The sequence below is a fragment of the Ambystoma mexicanum genome, chromosome 4p (genome assembly GCF_040938575.1).
Source record: "Ambystoma mexicanum isolate Mex_15411 chromosome 4p, UKY_AmexF1_1, whole genome shotgun sequence".
In the NCBI taxonomy this organism is placed as follows: domain Eukaryota; kingdom Metazoa; phylum Chordata; class Amphibia; order Caudata; family Ambystomatidae; genus Ambystoma; species Ambystoma mexicanum.
In genome coordinates this window covers 359,867,868-359,887,588 of record NC_090927.1, presented here as the reverse complement: position 1 = coordinate 359,887,588, position 19,721 = coordinate 359,867,868, and the positions used below count along the sequence as shown (strand labels likewise).

General features: G+C 49.0%; 1 protein-coding gene across 2 annotated transcripts in view; it reads right to left on the bottom strand.

Annotated features, from left to right (window-relative positions):
- The window catches only part of WDR35 (WD repeat domain 35), a 1,418,193-nt gene that overhangs the window by 224,618 nt on the left and 1,173,854 nt on the right, over positions 1-19,721 (bottom strand). For both annotated transcript variants that reach the window (XM_069605912.1, XM_069605913.1), the window contains one exon: positions 7,146-7,256. In XM_069605912.1, coding sequence (XP_069462013.1) covers positions 7,146-7,256 — 111 coding nt within the window. The remainder of the gene's footprint in view (positions 1-7,145; positions 7,257-19,721) is intronic.

Below are 19,721 nucleotides of genomic sequence, written 5' to 3'. Positions count from 1 at the left end.
CGTCCCTTTGCTGCCCCCTTGGATTTCCAGGCCAGTTATGCTGGAAAAATATATTTTCACCTTCCTGGTAAGATTCAATCTGGAGAGCCAATAATGTGTCTTTCTTTTCTTTTTTTTGTTAAACACTTTATTAAATTTGCAATAAACAGTAACAACTTTACATAAGTAATTAATGTTTCACATGAATTCAACGCAACCAATGTACCGAATATCTTAAGCATCATATATCATCTAGTCCACCAAATCAACTATATCCAGTGAAACATAATACTTAGACAGGTATACATAAAACAACACGAAAGACAACACAAGTGGGAAGAACGAGAAGGAAAAAAAAAAAAACACACACACACCTCCACCATATTCGATCTCCTCCCATGGATTCCTCATCCATTAGAGCAACCCAAATATCATATCAATCATAAAGAACCATAAATGGCCCCCACAACTTATTGTAGTATCCTATTTTATCTTTATTTTCAAACAAAATCTTATCGTACTGTGATAAAACTTGTAACTCAGTTAACCACTCATCAACATCAGGCTTTTTTCTTTTTTTCAAGATTCTGAGAATGAACTTAATCGCTACCATTATAGCTCTGTCTATCCAGCAAGTATGTTTCCGAGCACGCACGCATCTTTCTTTATGCGAGAGCAAAATTATGTTTGCTGCAGACCTTTGCAAGGTTACTCCAAAAATTAAATCAATCCTATCCAGGACATCTCTCCAAAACAACTGCACTCTCGGACATTCCCATAGTAAATGTAGAAGAGTGCCTCTACCAATATCACAACACCAGAATAAATCATTGGATTGAAGCCCCAATTTAAACATCCTAACCGGTGTCCAAGTTTTCTTTTCTAACCCCCTTAGATGGTGGGGTGCGAGTGAACAAGCAGCCGTGAAAGTCCAAGCCTCACCCTAAGTTTTTGTGTTATTGGCGCACAAAGGTGTTCAACAAAATGAGTCAAAATAAACAGATACAATTTTGGGTCATCTGCTGAACCACTTTCTGTCACAGGTTTCCCCCCTTCTCACCTGTCTATGTTGCCTGATGTCCTTTTTAGGTGGAGTCTTCTTTCGTATGGTCCGGGAGTTAAATAAGCCCGCTCGGCCGTCCTCGGCTTCCAGATTACGTTCAGCTTCGATGTCCAGGATCACGGGAAAATCCGGGAGTATTCAAGAAGGAGTTGGGGGGCACGCGGAAGCGAAAGCAGGGATTCAGGGAAGTTAGGATAGAGGGAAGAAGTCGGGAGAAGGGAATCCAGGGGCCAGGGGATAGTAAGTAGCACTAGAGAAGGTTCGGAGCACATGTCCGATCACAGCTAGTAGCAGCATTGAGACGCGCTGGGCCGCGGGGTGTGGCTTCTTTATAGAGGACGCTGCGTACAACGTGAAGACTGGCAAGCAGCGTTCTGAGCTTGCCGCCATGTTGGAGTATTATGGAGTGTAAGGCCCGACGTGTCAGGGACCAGAAGGCCCAGAAGGGGCGAGTTTGATGGTTCATGACACTTTCACCCATCATATCAAAAGCTTCTCCCCATTTATCCATGTATTAATGGGCTGTATCCACCTTGCTAAACACACACGGTTTTAAGCACTGTAAAGGAGGTCTCTTTGGAAAATGTTCTTTAATATCGTTGTTCCCTATGTCGCTTTCTGTAAGTGCTGCTCCTTCCCTAGGCTTGTGGTAAGTGGATGGCTGAGACAAGTCACCCCCCCCCCCATTTCCACTTTATCATTAAATCGCTGTACTTTGGAGTCGGTAATAACTTCGGAAGTAATGTTTTTGTGCCTGCCCAATGCTCACTGCCCTTGTAACATGGTGAGAAGATGGTATAGAGTGAAAATGAATCTTTATTTTTAGCGAGAAAAAATAATACAATTTAGAAAGACCGCTCTGAGGCCGCTCAGAGCAGTCTTCCTAAACCTATCACGCCCCTGTCTCACACAAGTGCTCGCAGAGGCAGACAGGCACAACCAGGACGGGAAGGAGAAGAAAGAAGTTGGCTGTCAGTTAAGTGTTTGTTTGCGTGTATGTTGCGTGTCTGTGTGTATATTGTGGGGTAGTGTTTGCATCGTGGAGAAGAGGTGACTGGGGAGAAGGAGTGTGTATCTGTGTATGCGTGTTTATATGTGTGGGGGGTTCAGCTGAGATGGTTATGGGGTGAAGGAGTAGGATTAAATGGGGTTTGGGGGTGAAACCCCCCCACCCAATTTCAGGTGTGAGGGTGGGTGGCGGGTGGGTGAAAATGTACATATTTCGAATATTAAAAGCTGCACCAAATCAGCTGAAAGAAATCAGTCTTGTTTTGTATGCAGCCTTGAATATTTGAGAATATCACATAGAATCGAGGACATAGTACAAAAACTGTGCAATGTCTTTTCTGGATTAGGGCTTTTTTCCTTCAATATCACTCAATCCCAAACTGCCCATGAGCTGTGAAACTCGGCCCTAACGGCATGAGCCGCTTTGTATATTTCTGTGAGTGGAAGAATACCGGTCACGCTCGGTGCATGTGGTCCTCCCCTGTCATCATCTGAGGATGAGTTAGCCTCCCCATTCGTTGAATTGCGTATTCTGCGTTCCTGAGATACACTTTTGCTTTATCTGACCCGGGACTGCTCCTTTGAGCTAGTCCCATCACCACTCTGTTATTCACTCCGGTATCTGTGACCATTAATGGTCCCCCCTTCTTGCCTCCCCCGGGAGTTGACATCTGCTATACGTTGCAGATAAGTGTCATTTCTTGTCTTGCCTTCGTGCAGTTTGTCTGCTAGTCAAAGAATCTTGGAATTCCACGGTGCTAGCTGTAGAAATAACAGGTGTCAAACTGCTTGCCGGCTTTTCCTCCCCAGTTTCTAGTTGTACACATGGTGTGGCGGCATGCTTCGCAAATGCTGTCGCCTGCAACATATCTTCGGCCCTGTATCTACAAATGGGGCAAAATGTAAAGGGTGACGACTAACACCTGATCTGTTGTCATCTCATCTGTACCCCCATACGTGTTAGTGTATGGAGGTGGTTTGGTCAGGCTGACACACGCGTCTCTGCCATTTCTTAATTTCTTTGTTTGTCTTCTCTAAAGTCCCAGCTAGTTCAACAATGTTCTAATTCCTCATTTTATCCCTTTGTTTTTCTGCTCCACGCTTCCATGGCGTTGCTGCTCTGAATTATGCAGCAGAATCTTTTGCCTTTTCAACATTAGTACTTCTAATACTGCAACAACTTTTTGCCATTCAAATGGCCCAGTAATGAGCCTCTGAAAGGGGTAATCAGTACTTGCGTTCCAAGAAACGTCCCAATTGCTTATCCATGGTCCAGGTCTGGCATTCATGAATACACATGGGGCTGAGTCCTTCGTCTCTGTCTTATCAGTTGACTGGGAAAGAGAAAAGAGTTTTTCTGAGAGCTTTTATTCCAGCTGCCCCCTTCTAAGTCTCTCACTATCGTGCCAAGGAAAGCGAGGAGGCAGACAGCCAGATGTCATTTGTTAGTTAAAAACCAAGTTCTGTCAGAGATACCGAGAGCGACAGACATAAGTAAAGAAGTACACACTTAATGAAACATCCCCGTGACTTGTTTGAGGGGCTATCAGGCCGACAGGGAAGAACATAAGTATTGTGTCATTGACTCACCTGTAAGAGTAATCACACACTCCACCATGCGACAGGAAAACACTGCCCCGTCCACGCAGCTGCTTGCCTATCAGTGTCCCACGTGTTTTGAAAATCCCCTCATCATGCCATCAGAATCAGTTGAAAGGTCCCCTGGCCCAGGAATAAACACCTCTGGCACTCCCCTTCCAGAGTAGACCGCTATTTGCAGGGGATGGAAGAGCCCACACCACCACAAGCGTTAGACCGGTATAATCTCTTGTTTATTACGAGCCAATAACATGTATTCTACTGGGCGTTAACATAAGAGGCCAGTGAAAAGATGCCTTCCAGAGTATGTCATAGTCCGCTAAACACAGATGCACGCGGGATAGAAAAAGTGACATCTACGTCACAATAAGGTTGATCATGTGGAAGGCACCATTCTGTTCTGCATTGTCCTTCTCCTTGTCCTGCTCATCGTGAATAAAACTATCATTTCTTTTTGCACTGAAAGCAGGATTCACTGTTTGTTTAGCTACCCAAGTGTGCTACAAAATATAAGATGCCTGTGCTTCAGTGTTGGAGCGAAATACCGAGGACTCGTCAGAGAGCAAAGCAAGTTGCGATAAAACATTACAAAAGTAACAACTAGGGTTAGTCACAATGCGTTTTTTATACAGCGTGTAAGTGTTTGAGAAAATAAGTGCACTGCTTGACAACAATACAAATACATACTTTGTTCCATCAGTGAAAGGATTCAGAACTTGCAAGAGAGAAACATCCGAAAATTGAATCAATACCTGTGCTGTAAGTAGGGAACGTTTTGTGTTGCGTGGGCATTCGTGGTGTGGTCACAGGGCCTTTTTAAAATAATGATTGGTGGGAAAATATGTAATACAAAGCAACGTATATAATTGACTAGTGGCATCTATGATTTCTTAAGACAATGGGGCAAGGCAAGCTTCCATGGCCTAACTGCTGTTACTAAAAACATGTGACTGCCTTGAAGAGATACTGTCTGCAGGCATGCTGGAGCCAGGGTCTTACTCTACCAATGAACAGATTCTTCAAGAAGCAGCCCTTCCGCAGCATGCCCAACTGCTCATCCTAATGATGTAAAATGCACGAATGAAGAATTGCCCGCTCACAGTTCCAGTTATTTACATCACCATGCTACACAATCATTTGTGAAAAGCAGATGAAGAATTGCCCGCTCACAGTTCCAGTTATTTACATCACCATGCTACACAATCATTTGTGAAAAGCAGATGAAGAATTGGCCAATTTTATTAGGAAAAATAAAATGTAAATTACAACACACCCTGCCATCAGCGTTGTTAGACTAAAGACTGAAAATACTCAATTTGTATCATGCTTCAACATTCCACAAAGCATACCACGATGACCAACACATGGATTGGGAAATTACTTGACTCATTAAGAGATATTGTTACCACCACACCACAGAGTTTTTTTTCCAGTAGACTTCTCTATTCACAGCAACGTGGTTGGAGATGAGAAAGGGCGGTATAAAAAGTTTTTTTTATATTAACAGAATAGCTGTCTTGTATATAGAATGGTGGTGCATTTCTACAACTACATATATATATACGCATACATTTCTGTATCGACTGCTTTCTTTATTTGGGAAAGATTATTGAAAAGAAAGAGAATGAACAGGGTAAGAACTTTATGATATGCATTATACTGGTCGGGGCAATTCGATTGCCCCGGGGTCTCCGTCCCTCCTGATCGAGTTTTGGCTGGTGGCAGTGGATACTACTTTTTATATTCGACCGCAAATATATTCCTATGGGATTTTCCCATTGTTCGAGGCTACCAACTTTAATTATTTAATTCTCATAGCCTCGAACATACCGCTGGTTTATTCAATTAATATTAATTCGCCGGTTGGTATTTTTTGCCAGGACTCGATTCTAAAATGGCGTTTGTGTTCTCTTCTGTGACTCCAACCCAAGTCGAGCCCTTTGTTCCACTTTTTGGCGGGCTTCTCCACAGAAGCCTCTAAAAGTGGTGCCACTCTGTCTGGGTACCACAGTGGGTGAGGGAGCGGGTTTAGGCACCGTGGACTGAGTTACCCTGGTAACTCAAGTCGCACTTTTGTGTGATTGTCCCAAGTGGTGAGCCGGCCGGCTCAACACTTAGCATGTTTGATTGACAGCTAGGCTGAGTGAATGGGGGTATGCTGCATAAAAGCAGTGCTTTGGGGACTGGAACTTCAGAAGTCGCCGCAGAACCTGAGAATCCGACGAGGGAGAAGCTGAGCCGACCTACCACGACGACACCACCGGTGGAGCCCTGCGGAACCGACTCACCACTTCCCGACGACAGAGAAGATCTCCCGGCTGGAGAGGCTTCTTCCCCTGACTGGTGGGCACAACCAGTTTACCTTCTTCTCTTCGCACCCCAGACCAGTCTGTGGTTGAATTGGCCATGCCAAGCACCCCAGCAGCCGGATAGCCACTTACCACTGGAATGCGAACCAACGGACCGCTCCTTGTACCTGAGAAACTCTGCGGCTGGTTTCTTCCCTGGCAGTGCAACGGACTCCTGTCTTCCTCCCCGACGAGATCCTCTCTTCCCCCGGACAAAGCACCGACTTGCATCCGCTGCCAGGAACAACTGCCTTCGCTGGAGTATTCTCACCACTTTAAGGTACCGTGTCCGCCAGGCCTCCCTTTCTAAAGATTGCTACAAGGTAATAATAACTCCTTAACCTTCTGGACTGGGCTGGCCGCCTTGACCCTCTAACTGGTCCCTTTCTTTGGTCCAACTCCTTTTTGAACCGTTACAAGACTTTTGTGCACTGCAACCGTGTGACCTTGGACACCTTTCGTTTTGACCCTCTTAAAGCGGGTCCGGCCTACTGACTCTGAATTCACCGTGTTACTTTGCCTTCCTCTCTTGTTGTGTTTGTGAAAAAGTGTTGGGATCTGTTACATTTGATTCTCTGCTTTTCTCTCCCTTTTTAAAAACAAATTATTAGAGTGCCATCTATGTTAAGCGCTCACCGCTGTCTGAAAATAAGTGGGGCTTTACTTAAGACTTGTGTAAATATTCTTTTAAGGGAATGTATATCTTTTAGTGACCGTGTTTTTGAATTGCTTACTATTAGTGCCTGTGTGTTTTTCTAGATGTGGTTTTAAATAAATAATTATCTCTCTTTTACACCAAGCTCTGGTCAGTGTTTACTTGTTCTACTGTGTTCTTTTGACCTATTGTGAATTCTCTGTATACTGCCTAACTCTTCTTGAGGGAAGTCTGACTGCTCAGCCACAGCTACCCAGTGAATCTGTGTGGTACAGACGGCTACCAAATGGGTTTACTGCCAAACACCTGTAGTCCTAAATCTTTTGCAGTGGTCCCAGAGGGAACTGCACAGGTTTCTGCCTAACAGTGTTGTATGAGATTTACAAAATTACTGGATTCTGTATTTGCATGTGTGCACAAATGTTTAGCTTGCAAAAAGACTTACCCATTAAATAGAGCATGTACAAAGTACTCATTTGTGACTGCCTCTTACCTGGTTTAGATGAACACAAGCATCTACTGCAGCTTTTGGTAGATTACATTTCAGAAAAGCGCTTACAGCCTGCTCACACATTCCCACTGTAACAAACATGCGTGCAATATCCTGTAAAAGAAAAGAAGAATTATATTTTTTCGGGGCTATAAGAAGAAATGCTGTTAGCATCTAAAGTAGGTTTAACTACATTTTCTTAAATCACAAAGCAGATTACATACGGTGCACAATCTTTCAAGAATTCAAAATGCCAACAGTATTGCAGAATGAGTTCTGTTTAAGAGTAGACAAAACCTCATGAGTCATGCACATATCATATTCAAATACCGCGGATGGAGAAATTACTTACCAGTAATGTTCTTTCTATGGATACTTTTCCCACTGATTCCTCATCTTGATAGATAACTATTCAGCATCAGCTGGTCTGACATTTTTTTCAACGGGATGTACTGTTGCTCAACATCGTCGATGACGACTCCCTCGTATATGGCCGCGCCATTCCCTGATCGTACTTGGCGTTGGGAGTTATGATATGGCATTTATAACGTGCCTGAACACAAGTGTTTCTAGGTGCGACAAGACAAGGAGGGGGAAACAGGGAGGACAAAACAATGATCTTACTAGGCCCTGTGTCATTCAGATTGCGCAAGAGCAGGCAAGAGGAAAGGACGAAGTGCTGAGTGGGCGGGGGTTGAAGGGAGAAGTGCAGGTAACTCAAAAAGTGCAGCCAGCATGTGGCTCAGTGCAGGTAAATCAAGACGTGCAGCCATCGGGTGGCTCGTAAGTGCAGAGAGAAGGGACTGTAGGGTTGCAGATACAGACCACAAGTGCTAGGGGAGCCGGGAGGCAGTGCGAGGTGACACTGGACATGCAGGAGCCTGGGCCTAAGCTCAGAGGGTAGCCAGGTGGCCACTGTGTGGAGAGGCAGGGGAAATCAGCAGGGGAGAGGAAGAGAGAAAGCAGAAGCGAAGAGGAAGGTTCCGGAACCGGAAATGGTTCTTCTCAAATTTGAGAGAGGCAGGGAGGCTGTTCCAGAGGGAAGCCCCAGTTGTATTAAATGATACACCATGCCCCATGGCTTAGTTTTCCACTCCCCCTCCTTGGGCTCAGCCTACAAGAGGCAACATACAGCAAGGGAAAAGGCATTGAAACAAAAACACACAACAAATACAAACCACAAACGTTTGCTTACGTAACTCTTCAACATCTCCACCTTGGAGACGAAACCAGAAAAAATCCGGCAGTCTAACCAGTCACCCGCTGCTGCCCACAGCTCTGCACTCTGCGCCTTATGTCGTCAAACATAGAAACATGACAGCAGAATGTGATAGGACTATGTTCCATGACTTTCAAGCAGAGTAGGATGGGAGGGCAATGAGGAATCTAGAATCCATAGTAAGAACATTACTGGGAAGTCATTTCTCCTTCAATGGATTACATTCTCCCAAAGATTCCTCATCTTGATAGACTCCCAAAGCAATAGCCATGCTGGAGGAGGGTTGGAAGTTAAACCAAGAAGCTTTTGAGGACTTCCCTACCAAAGTGTGCATCTCCCCGATGGCCCAAGTCCAGGCTCTAACGATTACAAATGTGTGCAGAGAGCACCACTTTGCTGCATGATAGATGTCCCTGACTGGCACTCCCCTCAGAAGAGCAGAGGAAGACACCACCTCCCTGGTAGAGTGGGCCCTAAACCACACTGGGACCTCCTTGCCTGCAGACAGATAGCATTCAGAAATGCATAGCACCATTGAACTCAATATAGTCTGCTTTGTGACAACTGGTCATCCTTCCAGAAGGAGGTCATCCTAGCCAGCTAAAAACTCAGTGCCCTCTTGGGGTCCAACCCTTGGAGTCTCTCCTAATTCTCTATGCTCTGGCTCAGATGGAACTCAGACACCACCTTTGGTAGAAAGTTGGGACGCAACTTCAGGGAGACCTTATCCTTAAAACATTTCAGGAGGGGGCTTTTGCTAGAGAGTGCCTGCAGTTTGCTAACCTCATAGCCGACATTATTGCCACCATAAAATCTGTCTTTAATGTGACTAGTATGAAGGCATCATGAAGTACGACACAGACAACACAAACAAGATTTAAAACTAAGTAATTCATTAATTCAAATGTCAGCATGGTAGAAGGCCAAACTTGCCCTATGCTAAGGTGGGATTTCCCTACCTGAACGAAACTAGGAAAGTCTTGAGTCCAATAGTTCAACTGAAAAGAAAGTCTTTTTGCGTCCAAAAACTATGCTTGCCCTCACAACTAAAGCTAAACAATGTGTAGGGATGTCAGCAATCAAAAAGAAAACCGTGTTCAACAAAAAGTCCTGAGCTGCTTCTAGCTTCTGCTAGCTCACAGCTTCCCTTAAGCTCCATTCCCCAAGTGTAAAACAGTTCCACAAAAAGTCTCAAAGTTACCATTCTTAAGTTTAAGGTTATGCAGTTCTAAACAATCCTCGTTGCTCCCTTTCCCAAGTTTCAGGCAACACAATTCAGACACAAAAGGATCTTGAGGCTCTGTGCTGAAGACAATCAAAAGTAGCTCCTCAAGTCTCAGCGGTCCCTTCCCCAAGTCTTTCATCTCAGTATCACAAACAGGTTGGTTATTTTCTCCAATTACTTGGACCATAAACTTGAATTCCGTTCTTCGTAAGGTAGGATTAACTTCAATATATATTCAGGCCTTTGGAAGCTTTCAGTTAATTTGATGTTCACTGTGCCTTCCTTTTGCTCCTTTGAAAAGTTCTGTTAATTGAATCTCTCTTGAGTTTGAAGTTCCATTAAATTCAGAATTCCACATCGAATGGGTTTTCTTCAATTTAAAAGTTCCATTCACTTTAACATTCAGCATGCAATAATTGTGCTTAATTCTAAAGTTCCCTTCAACTCGGGATTCAAAAAGCGTTAGTTTTGCTCAACGGTTAAGATTTGTATTCAATTCAGTATTCAATAGATATGGCTTTGGCTTAAAGTTCAGTTTCATTCAGCACGCTGCTTCATATCTGTTCATTTCACTTTAATTGAAATACCCAGCATTCTGAGACTTTCAAAAACGTTCTTTTCAAGATATGCGACCACTCCGATACAACGTTTGTCTTACTCTGCAACATTCAACAATGGAATTTACTTTAGACCAGAGACCTTCAAAAACGCTCTTCCAAAGACACGCAACCACTCCAATACAAAGTATTCTGTAACAATGGCAATGTTCAATCATTCAGGCATCATGTTTCTCATCAGGTAGAAACTTACTGGTCCCTTTAATAGTTCTCCCAGCAGCACAGAACGCACAAACTGCAGCCTCTGCTGCCAGGGGTCCAACTCATGCCCCTTAGACACTCCTGTGCAAGCTTCTTGACACAGGAGAACAAGCATTTTGAATGATAGAAAAAGGGGCAGTCTCTCCACACGACTCCCCTCTCCGCTGTCAGTCTGCTTCACGGAGCTCCAGCTCCCACGCCACGCTTTCTAGGACCAATTTGCCTTGCAGTCACCAACGCCTCGGCGTACTGCACACAACGGACTGTAACACAGCAATTTTCCGGCAGTGGCTCACTTCTCTTCCAACAAGGTTCCCTGCTGCTCCACTCTGTGTTTCTCTCTCCTTGTCATTTTATACACCTGCAACCCTTAACAGGTTACAGGTGTGCTTTTACAATTTGACTTGCCTGGCCAGGATTAAGGGGGACATGTTTGGCCTTCCCAACACATAACAGACATCTTCTTCATCCCCGTACCAACATGGTATCGTGTTCATTGCTCTCAGCTGCCTCTTCCTCATCTCAGTACTGTCAAATGTCATCTGAGGGAAAGTAAGGGGAGCTAATTTACAATAATCCATAAAGGTCGGGTAAAAGATTAGGTTGATCGTCAGTGGAAAAAGGAGGGATACCATATCTCGCCTGGTTGCTCCCCTCTCCCAATCCCCAAGGACTCTCCACCCAGGTGATCCCCCCTCACTTCTCCACCCCCAGGATCAGAATCCAAAGAGTGGTGGCCTTTCCCTGGCCACCTGAGAACAGAACCCAGGGAGTTTAGGAGTGAGAATGCCCTCAGGTTTCTCACACTAGTCTGATGGGAGCTGAATGAAAAGGTTCAAATGGTGCCACCATTAGAAAAGTAAGCACTAGGTTCAGATCCCACTCTGAAGGGTGAAGGTGGGAAGAAATGACAAGGGCCTTTAGGAACTGTCCCATCATCGGGACAGTAAAAGGAGAGCCCTGTACTAGCACCCTTTTTTTTTTAAAATATATTTTTATTGATTTTACACATACACTTTATCAAAGTACTTGAAAAGCGCTACAAGCAGCGCAGTCGTGCTTAGAGGTGCATGTAATAAACAACAAGAACATAAACATCAACAACAGGTCAGAGAGATGTTCGTGGGGGGAGCCAAGAGGGCAGTGGTGCCATGAGAGTCAGTATTAGTTAAATGAAGGCGGGCAGGGGGAATTGTACATGCTTTGGGATCAGGGCAATGGGCAGAGAGCGGGGATCGCCGGTCTATCCGGCCTTCAATGTTTCGTTCCTGGGTTTACGAGCAGGCGGGAAGCTACCTTGGTCAGATCTTCTGCTATGTGCTGTCCCCTTTGCTTTTGCTCAGTTGTGTCCATCCATCGTAGGGAGGGAGGTTGTCGGGCTAAACCTGGGTATTTCTGGGTGTAGTCCAGGAAGGGGGCCCACGTTTGGAGGAATTTGTCTCTGTTCCCGAACCAGAGGGCAGTTATTTTTTCCGCTGCAATTATATCCCAGCATTTCGTCCACCACATTTGTACTGCTGGGCCCTCTGGGTTTTTCCACAACCTAGCCACAGAAATCTTAGCGGCTGTCAGCAGATAAGAGCATAGCTCTGCTCTGTGCCCTGAGAGGGGGAATTGGCCCTCCCAGTAGAACAATGCCCGGATCCCATGGGATTGTGAGTCCTGTGATCCTGTTGATGTGATCCAGCACGGATCTCCAGAATTGGGTGGCTTTGGGACATGTCCAAAACAAATGGTAGAGTGTGCCTTTATCTGGACATCCTCTCCAGCACGCCAGAGGAATTGTCGGGTTACATTTGTTAAGTGTCTCTGGGGTCCGGTACCACCTGAAGCATACCTTGAATGCCCCCTCCTTGTTGGAAACACATTTCGAGCTTCTGTTTGCCCTCGCCCAGATGTGGTTCCACTCCTCCAGTTCAATGGGCCTCCCAATGTCATTCTCCCATTTCAGCATGTACGGCTCTTTGCGGGATGGGTCAGTTCTGTCCAAGAGCTTGTAGAGGGTAGAAATTCTGCCCTTTGGTGGGGATCCTGTGAGTTCCAGGGCAGTGAGGTCTCTGCTTCCGAGGCGCTTCTTATCCCTACTCAAGAGCCAATGTCTCAGCTGGGTATATCTAAATCTTTCGCTCTCCAGCACGTTGAATTTCACCTTGCAGGCCTCGAAGTCAAGGGGGTCTCCTTCCTCATAGAAATCTTGCACCCTCTCCAGCCCTCCATTTTTCCACCTCATGAAATTCTTGGGGTTATAGCCCGGGGTAAATTCTGGATTCCTCCAGACCGGGGTGAGTGGACCCATTGTGCTGCGGAGATTCCACAAGCGCGCCGCCCTTCACCAGCTCATCACCGTGTTTTCGGTTGCCGCCAGGGGTCCCATGTCCTCGCCTGCGCTTGGTTGCTTCAGGTGTGGTAGCGAGTTTATTGGGCTCGGGCTCCAGGCCTCTTCCAGCTCCACCCAGCGGGGCTTTGGGGTGGAGGGAAGCCAAGCGAACGCGAATGAGAGCTGAGCGGCAAGGATATATCTGGCCACCTCAGGCGCTCCCAGACCTCCCAGCGCCCGTCCTCGGAGCATGAGTTTCCTTGGGATTTGCGGCTGTTTTCCTTCCCAGATATAACTCATGATGTTCTTTTGTAGCTTCTGGATCGCCTGCTTCGGAATAGTGGTAGGTATGGCTGCGCACTGGTAAAGTAGTCTAGGAATGAGGTTCATCTTCAGGGCCGTGATTCTCCCGAACCATGAAATCTCCTGCTTTTGCCAGCGTACAAGGTCGTTCTTGAATTCTTTAAGGAGCGCCGGGAAGTTGGCTTTGTATAGTCTACTGAGGGCGCCTGGGAGCTGGACCTCTAGATATATGAGATTCTTTTTTGCCCAGGGTATGTGGTATTCTTTTTCCAGATCTGTCATTAGAGAACCAGGCAGGTTAATGCTTAGCGCTGTCGATTTGGATAGGTTAACCTTAAATCCCGAGGCTTCCCCAAATTCGAGCAGTTCCCTCCATAGGGCCTTCATGGATTCCCTTGGCTTGATCAGTATAAGGAGGACGTCGTCGGCGTACAGGGCGGCTTTATATGTTTGGGCCTTGACTGTCAGGCTATGGATCCCTGCATTTAGACGTACCCTGTTTGCGAATGGCTCCATTGAGAGGGCGAATACCAGGGGGACAGGGGGCAACCCTGCATGGTGCCTCTTGAGATTTTGATTATTTCGGACGTGGACCCATTGATCCTAAGTCTGGTGGAGGTATGTTGGTAGTTCGCTAATGTCCATTTTATGAAATTTGGGCCAAAGCCGAAATGCAGGAGTGATTTTTGGATGTAGCCCCAATCGAGCATGTCAAAGGCTTTATGCGCGTCGAGGGATAGTACCATCAGTGCCCGCCCCTTCCTGTTGGCTGATTCAATGACATTTATGGTTCTCCTTATATTATCATGAGTGCTGCGGCCAGGGATGAATCCAGTCTGATCCGGATGGATGATGGACGGAAGCAAGGGAGCCAGCCTGTTCTCGAGGGTTTTGGTGAAGATTTTAGCGTCGTAGTTCAGGAGGGTGATGGGTCTGTAGGAGGCGCAATGGCTCCGGTCCCTTCCAGGTTTCAATAGCAGCACGGTTAGTGATTCTTTCATCGAGGGGGTGGTCGTTCCTGATGATAGGAACGAGTTGAAGAGGGTTGCCAGATGGGGCGAGAGGATATATGAAAACTTTTGATAGAATTGTGCTGTAAGCCCATCCGGGCCAGGAGTTGAGTTTTTCATTTTAGCCAATACCTCACTCACTTCTTCTGCCTAGATAGGGACCTCTAGGGCCGTGAGTTGAGGGTGTGGAACGGCCGGCTGTCCTCCTGCGAGATATTTAACTTGTGCTGATGCGGCCGTGGGAATACCCGACATGATACTCCTGTGATGAGCTGTCATGATTTCCATTTTCTCCGTGGTAGAGTAGCAAAGAGTTCCTTGCGCATCCAAGAGGCTATGGATGGAGTTTCTTGATTGTAGTTTTTTTAGCTTATGGACCAGAAGCCAATTTGCTTTGTTGCTGTACACATAATAAAACTGTTTGGTGTATGTTAGTGCTCTGGCCGCTTTGTCGGCTAGATGCATTTCTAGGGAACGCTTCGCCCTTTGGAGCATGCGACTCGCCTTCCTGTTCTGGCCTCGTTTAAGGATGTATTCCGCTTCTGTCACTTCCGCCTCAAGTGCGTCTTGTTGAAGCTTGCGTAGTCGTCTGAGTCGGGCTGTGCAGTCGTTTGCGTGCCCCTGATGACGGGCTTCATAGCGTCCCAGATCGTGGCCACTGATGTGTCTTTGGTGGTGTTTTCCCTGAAGTCGTTTTTGAGGGCTTCTGCCATTTCTGTTCTGATTGCGATGTCCATTAAGATATGGTCTTGAAGTTTCCATTGCCGCCGGGGCGGCTCTGGGAAGCTCGATACCCTCAGGTTCATTATGACTGGTGCATGATCAGAGAGGACTCTGTGCCCAATTTGGATGGATTTGACGCAAGGGATGAGGGCGCTGGAGATTAGCAGGAGGTCGATTCTTGAGTGCCCCAAGTGAACGGGAGAGAAGAAGGTGTAGTCCCTTGTTCCCATGTTGGCCCATCTCCACACATCTATAGTGTCGGTCTCCCTCAGGAATTCTGCCATGGCGATGGCCTTGCTGAAGTCCTCCTTCGATGGAGTGAGCGTTTTGTCCAGGTTTGGGTCTGGAGTCAAGTTGAAATCGCCCCCTATGAGTAAGCGACCTTCGGTGAAGGCGACAAGGATGGGTAGAAGGTTTTGGAGGAATATGCTCTGCGCTGTGTTTGGGCAGTATATGGTGGCGATGGTGATGGGAAGCTCTACTAAGAGGCCTTTTAGCAGAAGATACCGACCCTCTGGGTCGCTCTTGGTGGTTATGTTAGTTAAGGGTAAGTCTCGTTCTAACAGAATGGCAACCCCTCTTTTCTTGAGGTCAGCAGAGGCGAAGTACCTTTGGGTATAGCGTTGAAAGGCTATGCAGTGTTCGTCAATCCTAAGGAGATGAGTCTCCTGAAAGCAAATAATGTCGGGTGCCAGTTGGACAAGTCTGTGCTCCACGGACTTCCTTTTTCGGGGGGAGTTCAAGCCCTGGACGTTCCAGGACAGGATCGATAGCTCCCTATTCGGCAGAGACATTGGAGAGTCGGTTTGATAGCTGATTTACCCTGCCTGTTCCGAGCTGTGAAGCTTGATGTTCCGCCACTCCGGTGGGCCGCCCCGCCATTGCAGTGGTGTTTCCGGACAGAGAGTTGAGCAATCTGTCAGCTTGTGATTTGACCCACGGTTCCCCCTCGGCTCCAACCCGCTCCCCAGGTCCAGCCCCCACTTTCCCCCTGACCGAGTTCAACCAACAATATGAACTAAAACAAAACCTGAAACAAGTGAAGGTATCCAGACCAGCCTTCTACCGACAGGGCTGTAGGCTGGGCCATGGCTACCAGCTGTGTCGGAGCCCGTTGGGGACTCCTGCTGTAGTGGTGAAAATCTTGAAGTTCGAGAGAGATCGCCGCCGGCCACCCCGGCCAATGAGATCGACGCCCTGGGGTTCTCTCCGCAATGGCTCAGGAGGCCCGATTATTTGTGAGGCTTTGGGTTCAACGTCTGGGCCCCCCCTAGGGAGGAGGGGGTGGCCTCAATGCTCTGAGAAGGAGGAACTCAGCTTAGTGCAGATGGGGCTCTCAGCGGTTATTGATGATCTTTCCCTTTGCGGGAGGGCCGCGCGTCCTACGACGACCCAGCACCTGGGACCAGGGATGAAGAGACTCCCCGCCAGCCCCCTCGGGAGAGCGGTCCGAGCCCCCCGGAAGCTCCCTTTCCGTGTCCGGGTTCATAAACTCTTCAGCCTCACGAGGTGAGGGAATTTGCCGAGTCTTTCCCTCCCAGGTGAAGGCGAGGCCTGAAGGAAAGCTCCAGCGGTAGGGAATCTTGCGTTCGCGTAGCCAGTCAGCCATAGGTTGAAGAGCTCTTCGTTTGGTCAGGGTTGATGCTGCCAAATCTTGATACAAGGCTATCTCCGAATCCCGGAAGTGGATTTGTCCCATGGCCGTGGCCTCCTGCATTATCTCCTCCTTGAGCCGGTAGAAGTGGACCCGGACCAACACGTCAGCTGCCCCGCTGGGCCTCTGCCTGGGTCTAGCCCTGTGCACTCTGTCCAGCTCGAGGGGAGAGTTATCTGGGAGGGTGATGATGTGGCGGAGGAGATCGGAAACATATGAGGGGAGGTCTTTATCCAAGATTGCAGATGGAATCCCCCAGATTCTGATATTGTTCCGCCTTGAGCGGTTTTCCGGGTCTTCTTGTCTGGCTTCAAGAGCCTCGCACGTGCACTCTAGGGCTCTAATCCTGTCAGCCCCCTCTCCGATCTCAAAGTTCTGGTCACATAGCGTGGTTTCAATTTCCTCGGTTCTTGATTCAATTTTCCCTACTCTCTTGTCCAGCCGGGCAATTTGACGCTTTACTTCTTCAGTACCCCTCTGGAATTCCCTGGTGAGGGCTGATAGGAGGTCATGAAGGTCTGCTTTTGTGATCGCTTGAGCCGCCCCGGCCGCCTGGTCATCAGGGAGGCCATCCCCCGTCGCACCTTCATTGCGATCACCCTTCTTGCTTTTATCCCCCCCAGCAGGCATGGTTAATGGTGTGGAGATGTCCGTCTGCTTGGCGGATTTGCTGGCTTTGGACATGGCGACTCAATTTGGCCCGTTCCACTAGGGTAAAAGGGGGGAAAAACCAGTGCCAGACTGCTCCCGACACCCGGTCCCCAGCCAGTCCCAAGAGGCAGCAGAGCGTCCAGGAGGGGCCGAAGCCCAGTCAAATAGGTCAGCCACTGGGGATTTGCCACCGGGGATTTCGCTTCGAGGGGGAGAGATCAATGGGCTCCTTGGCAACTCCCGGGCCCGTTGAACGTGATGCGGCAGGTGTCGCCTTACCTTGTGACAGAGGCGTAGAGGGAAGCCGGTGCCGCTGCGGTTGACCCCCGAGGGGAGCACCGATTCCCCCCTTGGTAGAGAACTAGAGCTGAGTGGATGGTGATAGTCTGGGAGCCGGGAGGCCCTGGGCCAAAGCTGGTGGGGGCTGATGGGAACACAGGTGCTGGGCCGAGTGCAGAGTTGTAGATGTGTAGAGGCCCTCAAAAGCCCCCAGGACCAGCCGACACCAGAACGTTCGGAAGAGACTCCACAGCTCCTGCTGATTCGGCTCTGATGCAGTGAGATTTAAGTAACAGTTCAGGATGGCAGGAGGAGTGTGGGGGCCAACGAGGGGCCCCGAGGCACAGCACAGGCAGAAGCAGGATGTCCGGGAGAGTGACTTAGGAGCACCGCTGTTAGAAGCGTGGAAAGGAGGGGGTGGCAGCCCAAGAAGACCAACTTGCTGCAGGAGCGGTGACAAGCTCCCCCAGGCCTTCAGTCGGCTTGCCAGTCCGCTCCGACGCGGGCGATTCCTAGCGCCGGGTACCTGATAGCAGCTGCAACTTGGCGGGGGAGAGGGGAGGCCGATGGAAAGGAGTGGGCCTCGGCTAGCCTCCCCTCCGACGAAAGATTCCGGAGGCTGCAGGTGTCGGGAGCCGGGCCTTCCCCAGGTGAAGAGGGGGCGGTGGAGAGCCCACGTAGTGGTCCCGGGCGGAGGTCTCGATGGGGCCCCGGTCCAGCGCTGGGGGGGGGGCCTCCCGGATCACTCGGCGCAATTGCTGGCTCGGATTCCTGGCCGCTGGAGCCGAGAGGAATCGCCGCGGCTGGGCGTCCCTCAGGCCAGATCGGCTCACAGATGGCCGCAGAACCCGTGGTTCGGCAGCAGGCACCGCTGCCCGGAAAGTTCGCTCCGGAGGGAGGGGGGAAGCGAGGCGGCCCCCAGCCACCCTACACCGGGCACACAAGTCGAGGGTCCTTCGCCAGAGCGCAGCTCTCCGTGTGGGCTGGGGGGAGAGGGTGGCCCCCGAGGCCCGCTGACTCCGCCGTTGGCGCCCAGGGTTCCAGGGCCGGCAAGGCGGGAGAGGAGCTCCGTAAGCTAAGCCTCGCGTCGGCGCAGTGAGCCTCTGTGTCCCCGTGTCCCGCTGGATAGGAGGGATGCCGATAAGCCTCGAGGAAGGCGACCGTCGCTCTGTGTCTCCAGCGGCAGGCTATGTCTAGGATCACCAAGCCCCAAGATCAGTGCCGGGCCAGGGGGGAGTCCGCCATCTTGTTCTCCGCACTCGCTCTGTCAACGGCGGGCAGCCCGAAGCCTCCAAAACTGTGCGGGCAGCTCTCGTAGGGCATCCATACTCGGTCAGAACATGCTGCAGTGTTTCAACTCTCGACAGCGCTGAGTCAGGATGAGGGAATTAGCTTTTCACTGGAGCATTATTGATGGTAGCGTGGCGCCAGCCGGGAGCTCTCACAGAGCAGATCCGACCGCCATGGCTCCAAGCCACGCCCCCTCTAGCACCCTTTTAAAAATGGACAGAGCCGCCAGATACCCTTTGACCGTGTCCACTTGTAGACCTAGGGCCTACAAAAAATCCATACCCGATAAAGTGGGGCACACCATGGGATCCACTCCTTTCCACTTGTACCAAGTCACAAAGCTTCTCCATCGGCACTCACGACACCTAGTGGATGGTATAAATGCAGCCAACAGCACCTCAAGTACCTCTTCATCTAGGTCCCAGTCCCCATACCTCAGCCTCGAAAGAGCCACGGATGTAGGTTGAGAGGGTCCGAGTTCAGGTGAAGCACATTGCCTCCCGACTGCGACACAAGATCTAGCTTCTGAGGAAGCCGGATAGGTGGGCATACAGCCAGCTCCAGGAGATCCGGGTAACATGTCCTGCTCGACCAGTCTCGGGCGATCAGGTGAGCCCTGAATCTCCACATCCTCCTGAGAACCCAAGGGATGATAAAGATCAGTGGGAAGGCATAGTGAATGTTGAAGGTCAACTCCACTAAAAAAGCATCCCCCAACGCCCATCTGCGGGGAAATTCCCTCAAGCAGAACTGCCGGCACTGTTCTTCTCTGTGACAAACATGTCCACCTTCAGGTCCCACACTGGGTGAAGATCTTTGAAGTGACCTCCATGCATAGCTCCCACTCGTGGGAGACAGAGCTCTGCATGCTCAAAACGTCCACCAACCTATTCTCCACCCCTGCCAGATGAGCAGCAGAGGCTGAGATGTTGTTCTCTAGCATCCATAACCATAGCTGCATGGCCTCCCTGCACAGGAGCAGTGATCTAATGCCTCCCTGCTTGTTGAGGTAGTGCATGGTCACTGTGTTGTCCATTAAAACCAGGACACGTGTTCCCTGTAGAGCAGGCACAAACACAGTCAGGGCCAG